Raw genomic sequence first — 20,673 nt, forward strand, 5'->3', positions numbered from 1 at the left:
GGCGGCGGTACCTGCATGAAAGCGCTCCATCCAGCCATCGAGGCCGACTGCATGTTCCTCTGCGGGACATAAGATACCTACTTCAATCAATACTGCCAATCATTTTCGTCGCTTATCGCTTAACGATTCATCGGAGATACGATTTGCGACGGACGTATCTTCATATCTCACATTTTATCTTAATGATACGGTCTACAAGATTACTTTCCGAAAATTTCAAAGGCATCGCGCGAAGCTTGATCGAAAAAATAATGATAATATTATTTTTTTTACTATTAACGATGCTGCTCTTATTAATCCTTTTTTTGATAAATTTAATAATATCAGTTATTAGAGAATTTAAAGCGCGGATTAAGGGATTATGATTTTACAACTGTGACTTCTTTCTATATCATAAATATGAGATAAAATGTAATATTTGGGTGGATTATGTTTGTCATATACGTATACATGCACATACACGTGTGTGTATCAAAGCTATTAGATCTATAATTTATTTTGAAGTGGAACGCGCAGAATTAGCATGGCTGCGATGTTCAATAAAACTTAAAATACAGTGATTCACAATGTTTACAAAAAGAATTCTGAATATAAATTTTATGTTTATGAACTCTGCATTTCGCACGTCCTCCATACACGTCCCAAAGTCAATGTTTATCGCTATATTCTGTTGTTATGCAGATACCGCAGTCCAGACGGCGCGTCATTCAATTGTCGGGCAAATAACGAGCAAACAGACGGTGCGCAGCGGTGTCATGCGCGTGTGCAATAATTATTGTCCATTATCGTTCGTCGAGAAACACGCGACGCGGTAAAAAAAAAAGCCGTCACGAATACGAGTTTAGTGTCGTTCCGACGATGCGATCGCCGATTCGATTAGCGGTAATTCACGCACCTGACGAGTGCGCGTCCGATGCAGAATCACGCACTTGCGCGATCTCCCCGAGATAAACATGTGCCATTCACGTGATTGTTCCAAATTCTGCATCAGCGAAAGAGTTCTCACAACCGTGTGAAAATACGCGATAAATGTAAAGCGCTCATTATAACTTACCGGGAATTTTCCGCGTGTGTCATCGGATCGTTCGCGATTCACGCGAGTGAACTTTTTCTTGCCTCGATTCGCATCATATTAACATTGTGCATGATAACATAGACCGAGAGTTTATGCTGCCATTAAAATAGTGACGCGACATCTTTTATATACATATGTAAATGTACTAGATGGGGCATTTATAATGTTGCAAGATATATTATCTTTGAAAATATGCGTCGCGAATCAAAAATATGTTTGCAGATAATGTGATTTCAAGAGGAATAAATAATAAATATCTTTTTAAAACAAAATCGATTTTTTAAAGTCATATAGAGGTCGCCTCCATTTTTTCAACTGTATTGATATATTTTTTATACAATATGATTCCTTTAATTATATTGTATACAAAAGTATTAAGGAAGAAATACTAAAAAATTAATACTTTACGAGATATATAATATTTTATTCTGGCATATTTTTTAACATAAAGTATAAAATATTTTGTAAAATATTAATTTTTTTACAAACATATCTTGATATTTTTATGTACAGAATAATAGAATGAATCAATTGGTTTAAAGAAAACACACAGTTGCTTTTCAAACGTGGTATGTATAGATTACATAACTTTGTAACACTTCAAATGCCTCACTCTGTACATATAGTATATATATATATGTATATATACATATACGCATATAAAAGTTGTTCGATTAAGAATAAAAAATGTAATTCTGTAATTCCTAAAAACTCGATATGCAAACGTGATTCCACGGTGGCGAGCACGGAATTAACTCATTTGCGAAATTCGAATACTGAGTTCGTGACAGGTATCGAGTTACGTGAGAGGTTTGTGTGGAAAACACGAGAGGTTTACGAGAGAAGCGAAGTCCGAGAAAAGTGAATTGGAGCAATGTCCAGTACTATTAGTAAGAAAGAAAGGCGCGAGATTCGTGTAATTAACGTCGTGCGAGATAGCGTCTGGAATCTGGATCGACTGACTTCGTTAATGCCATCGGCATGGCGCCGTAAGAGGCCTCGAAAATAACTCGCGAAGTTATCGGACGAACTTCGACGTGTAACTAAGTAATTTCCCCGGGAGGATCAAACAAACAGCTTCCGCTCGTTGCCAACGTTCGTCGATTTAACTCGGCGAGGAACTCGTTTCTGGAACGACTGCAAGGTTGTAAATTAATGTAATCAAGTAACCGGCAAGTAACGAAGCAAAAGGGGACGGTAAATATTGTTTTCCTGTTTTCCCCGAGACTCGAAATCTCGGTAAATACGTCAGTCACCGAGTTGCAGGCAATACCTTCCGAATTCGCATTGCAATTTCTCTCCAAGAGTTGATAATTTGCTAAACTTATCAGCTTTACCTTTCCGATTGTAAATAAAGTTAAAGATTATTTCAAACTCATCAATTCACTTGCGATTAAAGTACATCTCTAGCAAGATTCTTAAAATTTATTCATAAAAGGATTAAAGAAACTTATTATTCTATCTTTTGATTACAGTAAATAAATATTTATTTAATAAAAAAACAGTTAAATTCGATCTTATATCAAATAAATATATGTTTATATTTAGTAAATACTTGTTGAGAATTACTTATTCAAACAAATATTTATTAATATTTTTTGTGTTAGTCTATTTTGATAAAAATATTGCAAAATGGTAGTTAATAGTTTTCCTTTAACAGGGTAGGTACTTTTAGATATTTTTTTCTCAAATTGAGGAGAGATCAAGGCCGCGTCAAGCACTCTTTCATAGGAAGAAAGACGCCACGTCCTTGCAGGACGGTAGAATTTTACGAGGTCGAGTGCAGGAGCTTCGCGAAGTCGCGAATCTAATTATAGGCCTGCGAGAAGGTTTACTATGCTAATCGAGAGACGCGAAGTAAATGTCAACCCACATTCTGTTTACCTCGATGCTCGCGTCATCGCTTCGCGGCGCGCGTTTTATGCGCGACACGTCGCGTCCTTACAAAAAGAAGATGTAACGAGGGCGACGTGACACAAAAGCCGGCAAAAGTCCTCATTAAAAGTGCTCGGCAAACGTAACGTGCGCGCCAACATCACGCCACATACGAGTACTAATCGCGCGCGGATACCAAACCGCGTTGCATCACACGCTGTTTATCTATAAGCCGCTTATACAGCCGCTTATCTAAGTAGAGAGGAAAAAAGAAATAGAGGCACACGCGCACGGAGCTTTGCACTCGAGCATAATAGAAGTTGTTTACATTCCTTGTCATCGGCGCGCGCGAATGAATTATAATCACGCAACTCCCATGCGAAACGTTTACGTCTTCTTGCGACACTATTATCGATATCCCCTCCCGCTGTTCACTGGCGGACTCGTGCGCGTACATCGAATGACAATCCTGGTCATTTGGCGAACGACAGGGATATACAATTTCACTTGTCTCGTTATCCGGTGCTCGAAGTAGTATCGCGAGTAGAGACGCGTGGTGCTTCGGTATTACACTTGAGCACGCCAGCCACCGGGTATGCGGGTCGTGGCGTGATGTAGGACGACTGCGAAGTGCGAGCGAGCCGGCGAGCGGGAGGAACGGAGACGGATTATAACCGATTGCACGTAATAAAAGCGACATGCCATTCAGAGTCAATCAAGTGCCGCTCGCCATTGGTTCGTTGACTTTCTCTCCTGCTGAACTCTCGACCCGCGCCGATTAACTTCTCACGCGCGCTTTTTACGCCGCGGCCGTGTCTCGTTCGCACCGCTCGAATATACATGCCGTTTACTGTACCAAGAGATTTTCGCTGCCTCTCTTAATGCGAAGGAAATATATCATCGGGGAGGGAGAGGAGGTTTAGCAATCGCCGAGTGTGCGGGACACGGCGAAGTCACGTTCACGGTGCGAATGGTAATGTAATCCAGAATAGAAATTGCCACGGCAATTTGTAGTTGGTTTCATGGGACACTCGCGTTCATCGTACGCGGAATACACTGCTGAAAACTTTCTAATCACTATCCTCGATTTATATTCGCTTCTGTGTAAACTGCGAAAAGCTATTGTACGAAAATAAACTTGGATATTAAAATAAAGATAACAAATTTTATTTTATAAAAAATAATGTGACGACGTCTAATATCATCGCCTAATATATCACGTATTTATGATAATATTGTAATAAATATCAAGAGATTTTCGTTATAATGTATAAATATTTGAGTTATCGATATGTGGATAATTTATTCACACACAAAATAATAAGATAATATATCATTCAAAATATATACAGAAATATTTCATATTCATCTTGAAGATGGTCCTTAAGTTCTTGTAAAAACATTTTGCGTTGAATTTTAAATATACTCAAGTGTGTATTTAACATAATGCAATTACGTTATTTAAATAGTTACATAAGCGAATATTAAACATTTCTTAGCGTCAAAATAACACAATTTATGAGCAAATGATTAAGATGAATAACATAAAAATAATTTGTCTTAAAATACAAATTCTAAGATAAATAAATAAAATATGTGTTAATGTAACATATCGTAAATGTTAGTTTTATTGAAAAAAATACGCCTCCACTTTTTAACTTATCTTCTTGTGTGTTTATTTTTTTTTTAATATTTGTGTCATCTTCTAACATATTCATCTTGTATTAAATTAACACATAAATTTTAATGGAATGATTTGGGATACGTGAAATGTGTTAAATTTAACACAAATTTTCTCCCAGTGCGAATATATATAAAACAAATATTCAACATAATATTCGCAAGCCACTCATCAAGCACTGCCATAAATTTCTTCCTACCTTCTTCCATGCCATCGCTCCGATTACCTAGCTTATCGCGCCTTCATTGCGTGTGTTATTACAGAGGAAATAATTTGCGCAGATAGCACGAGCTGAGTCATATCCAAGGAAAGTTTAGGTTCGTCTCGTAACATGATCGACACAACAACAATCGCGTGTATCGTGATCGCGACGCGACGCAGAGGGTGTCGTTTGTGTCGGAAATTGCACGTAGATACGTGATCGTACTTTAAACACGTTCCCGAAGTAATTACGGATCGCCGGAGCCCGAAGTACAGTTTTTCCAGTCAAGGACACATCCGTCAAACGGTACGGAATTAATGATTATAACGGCACTGCTTCGGTACTGATTATCCACCTTTACGAGCGTTTGTCCTTGAAACGATCACAAACACAGTGATACTAGTAGATTAGGGATCTTAAGTTGCAAGTACTTCCTGAAGGGAAGTCGATTCGCGTCGCTCCAGAATACAAAATAAAACACTTCAATTCTTGCCGAGACATATGTATACCCATTTTCCAAGTACACTTCTTGCAGTAATAACTAACTTTCGTTTGCACAATTCTTCCCTTCTGTTTCCATTTCTCGCAAAATTAAACGCTAAGAGAAGAATATTCATAGGAATCGAAAGGCATAATTGAAGATCGCTTTTGTAAGAAGTAAAGAACGGTTTGAAATATCCAATGCACAAAGACGGTCGTAACTCTCTTTTCTCTTTCCTTTTTCCTTCTTTCTGAAGCAACGCGCGCGATATTATATCGTGTAATATCTTCGTCATTCACTACACAACTTGTAAAATAATATAGATCTAAACAATAGCAAGTGAAAATCAAGAAATGTTCAACATAAATAAATGAGGAAAGCGATATTCGGTTAAAACGGATATGTTATAGTGTCTAATAATATTCTTGCGTAAATCTTATAATTTTCCAATTTAAGAAAACTACGTATCGATTATTTGTCTTGAAGTGCAGTAGTAAACTGCGCTTTGGCCTTCTTCGCTTGTTTATGTTATAAAATATAGATCTATTTTGTCGACCTGTCATTGATCACGAAAGTGCGTGGAATACAATCTAGATTTTCCCTAAAGAAACAATAACAAGAAAAGAACCTCCTTTCTAAGAAAAATACAGAAGTACCTTCCTGTCAAGTTCAATTTTCTTGCCTATAAATTTCTTTACGTAAACTATCGAAGAAACATCAGTAATTTTTATCGCACAAAAATAAAAACCTTTGTTCGTTGCTTTATTTAAAACTCCGCGAATTTGTTTATATCAAGGTAGATAAGAATTACATCATTATATGACAGCAAAGAACAGCTTTCAATAATCGCTAATCAGTCATCGAACGATGCCGTGAACAATACTTGAAGACACGATAAGCATTCGTGCACTTTATCGATCGCAGAAACGACAGGGCGTTATCGCCATCGATTTGAAATCACTATACGACTGTCAGATCGATAAGCGGATAAACCTGTTCCCTCGTGGGAATACGAGCTATTCTGAAACAATTCAAAGTAATTGCTTTCGTTTCGTCTAGAATAAACACCGACGAGAATCCACCAACGATCAACGGTAGGTATGTCGCTGAACGGAGTTTCACGACAACACGTGAGAAGTTCATTTAAATCATACGCCGATAGCTCGATATCTCGTGACCTTTGACAGTCTGGATGCCGAGCAATTGACGATTGTGCAACAGACAGAGAAAAAAAAAACAGGCGGAAGTAAACGAGTTTCATCACGCAACGACTTATAATAATTTACGCTCATTTGAAATTCTGCTTACGTGGCACTAAAAATTCTTTGATATCGTAATAATGTATGCGAGAGGTGGTAAATCAAGGTGCGAACATGTACGTGTGCCGAGAGATGAATAAATAATGCACAACTATACGTACACTGAGAGAAAAATGCTTTGTATTTGTAACTATAATTATATATTACTATAATTATGATTATTACTGCTATAATAATAACAGTAACTAATAAAAAATATAGTTGTCCCAAAATATAACTATAAAATTATAATCACTTGAATCATTTTTATGGTAATTTCAACTATTTTATAGCTATAATAACTATAATTATAGTCATTTAGGTTGCCAACTATGTACATTTGTTGCTAGAACTATATACATATAGTTACTGTTATTATTATAGCAGTAATAATTATAATTATAGTAATATATAATTATAGTTACAAATACAAAGCATTTTTCTCTCAGTGCATGAGAAAAAGCCGAAATTGAGATCTCGCTTTCCTTGAACGGTTTCTCTCTCTCTCTCTCTCTCATGATACGCGGTCGCCGTGTAAAGAATCTTCACGAGAGGAAAAAAAAGAAGTCGTGGTGCCAAAAGCGAATTATTTCGATCGCTATTTCTACGCAAATGCAGGGAGACGATAACGCTGGCTTTCCACGGGAATGTAATACCAGTCGTAATACCATGAAATCCACGGGAGCCGAGACTCGACCTTCGCGAGAACACTCGGCAGAAATCCAGGCCGATACAATTTCGACGATGCCGTATTATATTTTGCAAGAACCGCGGGAAATCGCACGGGCGCCGCCACGTAAAACGAGACACTCGAAACAGCAAGCGAAATCGAAGAGTGAGACAAAATTCGTGGTAGGTTTCGCGAACGCGAGGAACGAGGTGCTATCTTATCGCGCATTATAGACGGCGCGAGAATATTACGCTGCCATTGCAAACAGATAACGGTAAGATAACTCTTGATAAAGCGAAATGAAGACCATTCGGTTTATTTTTACGACTATGCAGACGCTCGGCGTCGAAGCGACAAAGAGAAAAGAAAGGGAAGAAAAACACAGTGCCTTTCACCTGTACGTTCGCCCTCGATCGAACGAAAAGGATCGCTCGAGGATGAAGTTACGACTCGAGTACCATCGAACGATCAGTCGTGAGATCCGACCGTAATTACACGTTTAACGACGCGACGGCTGTTTAAAAAAAAAATGAGGTTTTAAAATCCTTCTCGTCACGTATCAGCGACAAATGTATATTTTACCATCACGAATATTCTCGGAACACTCTTATTACAGTAGGAGGGAAAAAATATCTCTACCAGACGTAATTAAAATAAAAAATACAACACACGTATTAAAAACTTCATGCACCGATTAAGTGCAGTTTAAACATTTCTGACATTTAACACTATCTCGGGAAATTATCGTAAAGACTTTGTGTTAAATATGTTAAAAGTTCTTAATTTTTAACTTTCGCAAAAGTCAAAAGTAATACAATAATCGAATGTTCTTAATAATGTTATACATTTTTGTTCCGTGTATCTTTCATTTATCTTTTTTCAATACTTTTAAATCTACTCTTTGCGTAACAATTGAAAATAATATTTCAGTAAGTGAATATCGACCGATACACTAAGAAAAACATCTGGATTAATTGGAATTCTGATTGAAAATAAACGAATCAGAAATTTCTTGTTAAATATACTAAATTCTAGTTCAAATAACCTGTTTGGTATAACCAGAACCTTCTGTGATTCGTCCATTTTCAACTAAACATTTTTCTCAGTGTATATATGTATAATACAGAATAAACAAATATTATTTTTAATCTTCAGGTAAAATTTTATACTAATATTATTTTTTCAATTTTATACCTTTTTCTACCTTTACGCTTTTAAATCACACGTCGATTACTATTCGGTCTTGAAGCACAATTTTATTTCTAAACTGAAAATATATATATACATAATCATATTACTATATTAACACATTGTTATACTATTATTAATCGATATTTATTTCTTCTGTATTGAAAACAGCGTGAATTTACCACTCACTCTTCGACGATATGAAACTACGCCGAATTCGAAAGGATTGAGCTACACTAAGCACTTCGTAAGAAGCTAAATTCGCTGACGACACTGTCGAGGAAGCCTGACGGCTTTTTATGCGATTGGATACGCAACACGAGGAACGTCAACTACATATACTTAGATTGTGTCGTCGTTTCGAGTTTGTACTATATCGTCTCTACTAGCACACGCAGACGGTGCTTCGTAAGCTTTTCGTCGAAGTTTCAAGCATATCTCGCGATAAATCTGAAAGCTACTTCGTTCAGCAAAAACTCGATATTATCGTCTTTCCTAAAGCAAATATTTAATTTCTTCGTCGGGAAGAAGACGGAAATTAAATATTTAACCGTCCATCTTCGATATAATAAAAAAAACAAAAAAAAACAGAAGCTCAAGTTCAATGTTTGTCATACGAAATATGATGGTCATATTAAAAATAAGTAATAATTTTTTAATATATTTTTCTTATTAAAAAGCTAAGAATATTAATCTATAGATTTTTGTTTATTCTTTTATATATAGAACTATATATAAAAATATTTAGTTTTTTAACAATAAAAATTATAGTCCTAATCTTGATTTTTTGTGTACACATTTTTCCTATTATTTCAGAAGCTTGAATATTCTCTTGCGCACCTTCATTATTTCATTCTCTTTCCATGTTGCATTCAATTAAGGATTGCGTGTTAACATAAATATTCAAGATCAGCCTCGATCATAGTGGTTGCCCTCGAACAGTCTCAACTGAACACAACAAAAAAAGAGTTGATGAAATCATTAAGGTAAACATATATAACCGCAACAATACGGAGGTAATCCACAAAACAATGAGTCACTGTCTTCAGGTAGCTGGAATGAAGTTTTCACCACAAGGAAATATTTTTAAACTTCCAGAATGGTAGGGAAAATGAATACAGAGAAATCAGCATTATGTAGAAAAGTAAACAAAAGTCTGTAGATCAAGACAATGTATACATTTGTATCTCCGTTTAATTTTTCTTAACTTGGTTTTTCAATAAGAGAAATTCTAATTTATAAAAAATTGTTGCTCATTACTTTCAGCACGATTCTCGTATTTTCTAAACTCGGGTCAATTAGAAATATTTCACACGTTACTGATCCCATACCTTTATCCGAAGAAGCTGCAAAAGTACGGGATACCAGATGACCAATAAATAAACGATGAACCAGTGTACGATAACCGACGAGGCATCGTGTACACATCAAGCACACACGGTGCTACCTATTCAATGCCGGATGCCTAACGGGATCTTTGAATTTCTATTGTGCGTCGCTATTCAGCCCCGGCACAATGGCACACAGAGCGATTATTGTATGAGCCTTTGCACAATTACAAGTACGCGGCGTCAAAGAAAATGCATCTTGCGTACCTGACCTCGCGGTCTTCAGACGCGTATATCGCGCAATTACGGCGACGTTAACTGCTACAGTCGGCTAACTGTCATATATCGCGAGAAATTAGCGAAAGACGGTAACTTTATAACATTAATGAATACGTCTGTAAATTTCCCACTGTGGCATATACATGTTTCATCATTATAAGACATAAGAGCGCTTGTACCTTTTACACTTATGCGACGACGAAGCATTACGTTGTAATTCTAGCCAAGCGTTTACAATTGCGTATTACGTAAAAGAAATGTATATACTTCCTTGAAGGATTTATAAAATTACCGACTGGCCGAATGTACAGGTTTATGGCACGTGAGGAACGACTGCGCAGATCTCGCAGAGGATACACGAGATCGCAAGATGCCGGATATTAATCGAGCACGATTGAATTATTGATCTATCGAATGACTGTCTTGTTCTTTTCTTTAAGGAATCCGTCCCAAGGTCCACGAGGTAACCGTGTAATTATAAGGCGTCGGACTCGGCCGAAACTGAGTATGTCATTAATTTCCAGTCAGCATGGCATTCCGCGAGCCGGCCCGAAAACCTTGACTCACTCGCTGGAAGCGAGAAGAAAAAAGATCCGGAGAGAGCCAGAGATCGTTGCACAACCCGTTGAAACGCGCGAGAGCAGCGGCGTAATCAAGGTTTTAATACGGCCTGCTTTCATGCTCGAGGGGCCCTTCACTCCTCAATCTAGACAAGTCGATTTCGATTTATTACGCCTTTCATCTCCTCGAGATCTCCGAGAAGATAATCAGGATCAGTAATAATACACGGTAATACAAGTACGCGCGTTATTACGGCACTCAAAGAAAATACAAACGTTATCGACGTGCAAGGACGACAGCACGATTCTGACCTGATGTCATATGGTCGGTGAAGTTTGGTTTAACACCCGTTATCTCATCTTTCTTTGGCTTGTTTTTTTATTTCATTTCCTGTATTTTTATCTTTTCTTTCCCTTCTCTTTATCGGTACTTTTCAACAAAAATAAAAACACATTTAGCTGCATTCATTGCATTCTCCCATAAATTTTACACATTTCTAAGACCGTATCTTCGCAGCCTTTATAAATATGTTTTATGTTGAATCTATGCTAGGTATTATATTATACAATCAATACTAGAAATTTAAAATGCCTATTACGGTTGAAGCTGGATCTTCATTGCTTTAAATAATTCAATCTTGAATTATTAATATACACTATGTATGTATTTGCATATATACTATATTGTAGTCTTTTTTCAAACTGCGCGCCGAATTGTTTTTCCGGACTATAAACGCAATTAAAACTACTCTAGTAATCGCGAATTAAATTGACAAGCAATTTAATAATTTGATGCTACCATCAAGCATCATAATATAAAGATATTAATATGTTGAAACTGTTGATAAATTTATTGCGAAAAATATTATATTATACATCGTACATTTCATTTCAAAAGAATTTGCCGTGCAGGTACAATATTTAATTAGATCTCTCCTTTATATGTAATTTTTTTTTCCAAGTTTCTGCGCTACTTGTCTGTTAATTTTCTTATTTTACATTTTTCACTCTTTACCGCGCGGAAAAAGAAATTAATATGAATAACCATTATTTTGTTGATATGTGATTTACAAAACTTTCTAATTTTAAAAATAAGAAAGTTTTGCAAGTTACATATCAACAAGACCACATCAACCATTTCTTTCATTGTGAACGTTATTGTTTATTCTTTTTATATGTTCTCAGAAAGCTTACCTTAGAAATCTTGGAATAACAATAAAAGCTTTATCTATCCATCCTCTACTACGTCGCTTATTTAACAGAAATGCTAATGAGATGAATTTTAACGTAGTCGAGCGTGTGCATCGCGACGTGGTCAAAGGTGTATCGGCCTCGACGACCTCCGCGTGCAACGCGACCTTCGCCGCGATCACGTTGGATCGCGTTGCCGGCGTTGCCGCGCGGATGGTGTCGCCGACCGCGGAGGAAACACGCCGGCGCGCGGCGGATATATCTAACGGGTCGCCCAATTTACGCCCGACCCCCGCTGAGCCGCGCGGGAGAGAAGACCGCCTTCCCTTCCACGGTATAACACGCGATAAAACGAGATTAGAGCCCACACATTGCACGCGCGCGTGTGTATCCGTGCGTGAGCTCGTATGCGGTCGTAACTCGGACTAATCCGCCTAACGCCGTCCGTTACGGACTCTCGGGCTCCATACCCGGTGGTATGTGTTCGCTGCGTATTACGCCATCGTGTGCATGCTATCTTCCTCCCCCCCTCCCCTCTTCTCTCTCTTTCTCTCGCGAGAATACATACATATATGTATTAAGCTGCGGTGCATATGGTACATGGCACTGTACATACCGTGTACATACATGTGTACGGATGGCGTGTGTGACCCGCTTACGCGAGAGAACACGCGACTTGCTTTCGCGTATATTATGGATAACTGTACTGCCGGGGAGAGGAAGAAAGAGAGAAAGAGAGAGAGAGAGGAGAGGGACCGGTCGCGTGCACGTGTGCGTGACACACGTGTGAACGGGCGAATGCGCACACGCATGCGTATGTAAGAAAGAGAAAGAGACAAGCGTGATATTTATGCGCGCGTACGACGCGCGTCGGGGAAGAAGGAGCCGAGTAACTTCTTAGACATGTATGTACACGCGGATACGGTACGTGGACGACGCGGCAATTAACTCCGCGCCGTGGAATTAGAAGGCGTGGGTATGCCGACAAGCGAATTCACGGCGAGCGAACGCTAACGGCAAGGCGAGGAAACGTGACGAAATTCCGAGTGCAATCCGGAATGCAGCCGTCGTTCATATAGAGGAAGACGATCGCGGATGCGTTGCGATGCGCATTGCGTTACCTTGTGTTGCGCTGCATCGCGCAGCTCATGGCTTACGTTACATACCGCGAGCTCGCGATGCCACTCATTTCTCGTTGAGAATGTGTTGATTTCTTTGCGTGGATGATGAATTCTCGGGAGGAGGCAGAGGATTTAGAGGAATGATGAAAATATCGGAAATGAAAATTTTGCTCGAGTAAATATTTAAGTACAGATCTGAAAACAATTTTGTTGACAATCAAAATAAATATGTAGGAGACCCAAGCATGATGAACAATACTGCAAAAAGTTTTGACATTCTATCTCATATCCTATCAACCAGTTGAATGCCCTACATATTTATTTTGATAGTCGGACATAATTATTTTTAGATCTGTATTTACATTGAAAAAACTCTGTACTAATTAAAGTTATGGTAAAAAATGGATAAATCAAAATTTTCTCTGGTTGAATCTATTATAATTCTAGTTGAGATAAAATTCTAATTGATATAATCAGAATTTTCTGGATTGTCCATTTTCACATGGAAAGAATAATTTTGCTAAAATTATTGAAAAGTTTAACTACAAATAGATCTGAAAATAATTTTGTTGGATTATCAAAATAATGACTTAGAAATCTCAAGCTGATGGGGAAAATTACAAAATGTACTTACATTTTAATAATTAATTTTGGGCGTTCTACATAATTATTTTGAGTCTAACAAAATTATTTTTAAATCTTATGCACGCATGTAGCTAAAATTTTAAATACTTCAGCAAAATTGTCTTTCCCCTGCAACCAGAAATTTTTCTCAACGTGGCTAAATTTTTTACTTTAACAAAAAGTTCTCTCTTTCCGTGTCTACATCAAAATCTTACCTTTAAAATATATATGTATAATACGAGAAAGCTTGGAGTATATATGCAAAGATCTATAATAAAATCGTAGTTATATTACCAAAATGCACGTAAAATTCTCTATTCCCAGGCGTTTAACTTCACGCGAGAATTTATATAAAACACGAATTTATTTAGAGGTCCGTCGAGGTACGAAAAAAATATCATGGTTATTTCATATTTTCCTGTAATATAAAATTACCCTATAATTAAGAAATTACATTTGAATATGTACGCCCGCAAATTAATTAATATATTATAATTTTACGTGGGTGAAATAGCCTTACAACCTCCATTACTATAAAATATCCGCTACGGTGTATTCGCATCTGATAATTCTGCTCGCATCGAATTCTTTGTACTCGGCAAGATTTATGCGTTCTTGGGATTAAAGGGAGAGAAAGAGATGCATTTTAAAAATCGCAAGTAACGAAACGACAATCCTACAATTCAGCGTTTCCTTCAATCCGTCTCTGAGAAAGAAACCGGTGAAGAGCCATTGTTCAAATTCCTCGCTGTAAAAGCGGGTCCTCGAGCAACTCGACGCAAAGGATCATCCGTTGCGAAAATATATATAGCGAGGAAAATCTACCCGGGCCGATGATCGTGCACGCTGGAGTGCGCGCCTCGGCGACTCTATTGTTGCGCACCGCTGTCGCGCGGAGTGCATAATTAATGACCTTCGTGCCGGCGAGTTTTGCATTGCAAATGCCACTCGCGGAACGTTCGCACGCACGTATGTATGTATGTATGATGTATGTATGAGCGCACGTATATCCGTGCCAGGAATAGAAAAAAAAGACGATGAAGAAGGAAAGAAGGAAGATAGACGGGAACAAACCATTTTGCCCGGGCGTGAAAGTTTCGGGTTCACCGATGATGACAATCGGCACGTAACTTTACGCATAGCCTCCTTGTATCACTATCGACGGTGACCTCCTTTCCTTACCCGATCCAACAACGTTAGTTTGTCATTCACCGATGAAAGCGTATTTCCGCGCTGCATAATCAATCGCTTCGCTGCTAACAATAATCGCGGAATTTACCGTGAAGCTTACCCACTGACCTTAAAGTTATTCAAAAGAATACGCATAATTTTTTTGCAAAATGGTTCTTCAGCAAAATTAAGAGAAAGATAAAAATTGCAAAATAGAACTATCTAATTGGGTCGCATTGCCAGAGTGTATAATTACGCCATTTTAATTACGCGGTGAACCGTATAATTAATATCAGTCGGTCACGTTAATAGCATCGGCCTCTCTCAAGTTATTTGCAAAGTGGAAAACCGTTCAAGTGGTGAAGTATAGTATGTACAATACATACGTTGTACGCAAGCAATTAATAAGCTTAAACGTCACATTTCCCAAGTGTAAAAAATTTTCCGTACTATCGCCTGATGCAGAAACTAACGATAAATTGTTTATAATCTTGATGAAGAGCCCAAGACAGCAGTTTGTGGTATATAATTAATTTCATATTCAGATATTATTTTGATGTTATAGATTGATATTTGTGGACATCTATGAAAAAATACAAATATTTATGAATATATAAGTTTCCAATTAACATGAATTTCTGATTATCTTTAAAGTCTTATTGTCTTAGCCTTCTATTGTTTTGTCCATTCATCTTTCACAATAAAAAATCAATTGTTTCCAGCGTAAGGAAATCCTATTGTTGTGAATAGTTTTGAATGTTGACAAAAATTGAATAGAATCATTTCACATCTACAGATCTTTCCGACTGAAAGAAGACAACTATATGTCATGCGATGCAACGGTAAATCAATTCCGAAGAAATTTACGATTTTAAATTGAATGCAAATGCATAAATAAAAATATCTAATTTATGATTCTATTTATATTATTTCTACCTTTCTTCCTTTTTTCCTGTCCAAGAAAAAATTTCTAATAAGAAGAACTGAAGACGCGTATAATTGAATCATGCCCTTTCGTTTTCCAGGCAACTGCTCTTATCGTTAATTACTCACGTATATATTCTGCGTACCACTTTAACTTAAAATTGCCGATACACCGCATTTGCAGGATCGTTTGTACTACTACTTTTATTATCCTGCTTTTCTTTTTTAGTACGTGCCTACACAAAGTTCATTTCAATCTATTTCGAATTTTTATATATATATATATATATATATAATGTAGTCTCAGTCACGTTGCACATTTTTCTTTAGAAATTAACGTAGGTGGATTCGCGTTAAAGTAAAAGTTTATTTAAGACCTTCTTTGTTGAATATCGCCACGTGAGTCAAACAAGGAAAAGAAAATTTTTGAAATATCTATATCGAGTTCATCATACACATAATTCACCTCGACGGTGGAAAACAATTGCGGCAACGAGCAACAGCTAACGAGAAGTTATAACAAAGCGCGAGTACCTCGTCGAAATTTCACGCTCGCGTTCGTGCCACGCGGTTTTCAGTGAAATCGTTAGCCAATCTCGGATGTGCTAAACGCGTATCACGGTTCGCCGACGGTGGCTTGGCGAGATGCCAAGGTCGACGATGAAGCCGCGCGCGAAATCAATCCGCGCTATTGTGCTCGGAAACGACGCGTTAATCGCGCTTATCGGACAATGCACCGATGCGCCGAAGCATTGCAAACCTGTCCGCTGACCCTGATGCAAATATTCTGATATCGCGGATACGTGGACTGGATTCGAGAAAATTACTCTAGAGTCTCGCTGGCCATTTAAGTTAAATAAAATTGAACTTTTTAAATTTGCTAATTTTCTACGACACGTATAATAAGTAGATGTAAATCGGCGAATGTAAAAATAAGTTTACTGCACAGCCGAATTATATTAAGAATTACTTTACCTGATGTGGAAGATATTCTGGCATTATTGAATTTAATAACTGAATGCAATTTCCTTTTAATGCACATCGTAATAAAAAGACTGCTCCGATCCCAAATATCTGAATGACGCCTTTATTTTTTATTCATCACGATATTAGTCCACGATAAAATTCATTTTCACCAAATTTGTTTTAATATTGTTTGTATATTAGTTCACAATTCCGCACATCACAATTAAACATACTAATTAAACTTTGTTTATAAAGTTTATAAACGGTAGTTACGAATGAAACAAGTTTTATAATTTTTTTAGGAATGAAATTATCATAAAACTGACTATACTACGAGATTGTAATAAAGTCTTTGCAGGACTGTACAAGAATGAACGTCAGGTCTCAAACTCAGTCCTAAGAGATGTGTAGAAACGTCCCTCCACACTTGACAAAACAAAAAATTTCTCTGTCTCTCTTTGCTTACCAGCCTCTCACAATAGTTATACTCACTGATGTATTATGGTGCATCGAAGCATCTCGATAATTATAACTTATGTAAAATCGGGAAAAAATTGCATTGTGAAGTGAGATAGATTTTTTCCAAAATTTATAACGTACGTGCTTATTACACTTACAGAAGTTACTTTAAAAATTAGAAAAATTACACTATATGTTCTTTTGCACAAAAATAATCTAACAATTTCATAGTTAAATATCTCCATTGCTTTTTACAATACAAAACAAAAACAAATTTATTTCAAGCGGGTTAATTTTACCAAAAATAAAAAAAAGGATAAACTATTAGTATTAATTATTACAGATTGATATCGAATAATTTTATGTGAAAACAACAGATACTTTTGTGGACTATTTTCTTCTTTTCCAAATTTTTGTTCTATGTAGAAATTTCTCTTTCAAAAGAAGAAAAACAAGGAGAAAGCAAAGCTAAATTTTAATTTTCTTACGATTTTTTCACTCATTAACAGTATGATTAATGAATAACATTCCTTGGCGAATTTTCACGATTTCTTTGAAAATTTTTGTTCAAAATTTCTTCGCAACGATCCCCATTTCTCCATTTTATATAGATATAAGACTGCGAAATAATGATTTTACCGCAAAGTACACGCCTTCCTCGAAGAAAACTAGAAGTTCCTCATTATTAACTTGTTAGAAGTTGTTAAAACGAAGGATGCTACCTTCAGTCTCGAAAATAAGAGGAAATAATAAGATATCGATAATTAACTAGATAATTGGCTGTCGAAAATTATAGAATCCGAATACTTCTGGATACTATAGACAAAAGCTTTCTGTGCGTGAATATAAATATTTATACTATCAAAAGGTCGCTTCTATCTCTATTGAAATGACTACTTTTTCTTTAGTAAAAGTTTAGTGAGTATTGTATCTGTGCCTTATGACTCAAGCTATTTTTTCTTTTTAACATCCTTAGCAACTGATAAAGTTGGTTCCTTATTTACAGTCCAAATGGTACAAATCGGAAAGAAAAACCATCAAAATAAGAAATCGTGAATAGTTCGAAAACAAAATAAACCTAACGCATCTCAGGAATGAGTAAGATATGAAGGAATGTGTCAGGTCAAAATAAAACGGGTAGTAAAGAGTGACATACCTTTTGTTGTGCCAGCCTAAGTGATTCCTGAAAGTGCTTATGAACCGCTTCTTCGGCCCTCTGTTTCTCAAGCCTTTCCCGTTCCATCTTGACCTTCTCCATCTCGCGTGCTTCCACTTCACGACGTTCCCTGTAACAAACAAACAAACGAAAATTCAGTCTATATGCGCAATCATTATGCGAATCGGTGCGTACAAATTGGCCCGCGGCTTACAAAGTCATTAACGATTAAGAACAGATTTAACAATTAAAAGACGAATACATTCTACAAATGCAACTTCATTTAATATACTGAAAAAAATTTACTAAATCTTAATACATATTTCTTTGAATAGTACTAAGTAAACATTTACTTACAATAAATAAATATTTACTTAAAATTATTCAATGTTTATTAAAATTTAATTTTTTTTATCAGTGTAAATTTCTAATGGTATTAAGTCAGATAGCTTTAACGGCACGCAATTTTAGCTATGACGTACGTATAATAATTAATTCTTAATTACAAGTCAATGAAAATATACAGCTACTTATAATTACTTTTTACTGTAATAAGTTTTACAAACGGACGTTACGTCTTGGTTAATTAAATTTTCTCCATCTCTCTTCTTTGTCTACAGATAGAAATTAGTCGTTTCGATTAATTAATCGTTCCACTGCAGATGTATTTTTATTTTAAGATCTTCCAAAGAGAAGACTAACGTCAGGAGCGCGAACGTCTTTATACAATGTGCTCTGTAACGATGCTTGAACGATAGACGTAATTTATACGCGCGTAATTTATACGGCTATAAAGGAACTCTTCCACGGTCGCTCTCATGCTCCCCCGCATTCGCGTTCTTTATCGATTTATCTCTGCCCTACGGCCTCCGTTCGCAAAGCTCGGCGGAAATCGCAAATGGCGTAACGCGAGGGGAAAAGAGAAATATGGGGGCTGCGATTCCCCGTCTCCCCAGGGGCAACGAGCTCTGTCAGCTGTTACCGTTACTCCAGGCGAAATCAATTGTCGGATCTCTGCATTCTCCAGTTACAGTCGTGTTTTCTTTTTACACTTTGTGAGAGACATAGGTTTTCACAGCCCTCTACATATATCGTTTCTCGAACTTTCACACAGTGAGGAGTAATTTACATAAAATTCAATCAATTTACGCACAATTTATGCATATTTTATAAGTTCATATTTCACTTAGAGAAAAACATTGTAGCAATAATTATACAAGTTTTATATATAAGAATTGAACGCAATTTTATTTTTTACTTGCAATAACTACAAAATAAACCATTTTATATTTTAACCTAACCATAAAATCGTACCAATTATGTATGTGTATCAATTTTACATGTAAAACTTGTCTAGTTATGTATCCATTTTTTTATATGAGTGTATGTGTGTGTGGATATTGATTCTACAAATAAAACTTAGATAATCTTTTATAATTGCCATCATTATATCTTTTTGTCTAAATGTAGAAATAAGAGACATGGTTCTACGCCACTGACAATTAAACGCAAAAACTGATATCATATACTTATTGTTATCATACCATCCTACAGCGTTTTATTTATCTTATTCGCGCGCCGCGCCGTCCTCCACAGAACTCGCTCTAGGATATGCGTAACTTTTATCTCCTTGCCTTCTCGCGCAAGCAAGAAATTCGCTCATCCCGCATATAAACGCAACGCGCATCGACGGAGATAATAAAACGCAGCGTCTGGCTGGTATATCTATCTCGCGACTCTTCAAGGGGCAGAGAAGAGCGGGGTAAGATAAGAGCATTCATTAACGCTTGCGCAAGTTATTTATACTGTTACGTGCGCAACGCGCGTGTTTATCTGCACGCTCGGTCGGCGGACCTTACAATGCACGCGCGCGATAAATACGTCCGCGCGTATCTTCACTTCTCTCTATCCTTCTCCCTCGCTTCTGTTCTCGCGCCACTCTTTCTCTCGTCCCTTTATCTTAGCGCGCGCGAGTGCATTCTGGCACACACCGTCCTGAAAAAACCGCTATTGACGTGTACGTACACGCAGGTATATGATCTCCAGGCGAGAAACGGAAACGATAACATCTGACTGATGACGGAAACTGTTTGGATGCTTGACCGATACTATTAGCCGTATCTGTAAGGTCGATTAAAATACCGGACAGATAAAAGCCAACTGGTGTGTAACTCATTAAGTGTATAAAAGTAATAAAAATATGAGAGAGCGATGCTTAAAGTAGTGACACTGTGATCTGTCGGCTCATCGTTGAAGATATGAAATCATGTTTTGTTTTTTATACAAACAAAACATTATGCGACCGACAAGACTACGTGTTTCTGAGAATAACTTTCTAAATGACTTTTAAAGAAAGGTTGCGCATTATTGCTTTACAAAAAGTCAGACCTGAAAATATCAAACAGGTATTTTCTAATGTATATTC

General features: G+C 36.9%; 1 protein-coding gene across 1 annotated transcript in view; it reads right to left on the reverse strand.

Annotated features, from left to right (window-relative positions):
- Positions 1-20,673, reverse strand: part of Kdm3 (Lysine demethylase 3) — a 323,142-nt gene that overhangs the window by 12,190 nt on the left and 290,279 nt on the right. The window contains exons 9-10 of the mRNA XM_018503169.1: positions 18,249-18,378; positions 4-77 (exon numbers count right to left, since the gene is read on the reverse strand). Coding sequence (XP_018358671.1) covers positions 4-77; positions 18,249-18,378 — 204 coding nt within the window. The remainder of the gene's footprint in view (positions 1-3; positions 78-18,248; positions 18,379-20,673) is intronic.

The sequence above is a fragment of the Trachymyrmex cornetzi genome, unplaced genomic scaffold (assembly GCF_001594075.2).
Source record: "Trachymyrmex cornetzi isolate Tcor2-1 unplaced genomic scaffold, Tcor1.1 scaffold156, whole genome shotgun sequence".
NCBI classification, from domain to species: domain Eukaryota; kingdom Metazoa; phylum Arthropoda; class Insecta; order Hymenoptera; family Formicidae; genus Trachymyrmex; species Trachymyrmex cornetzi.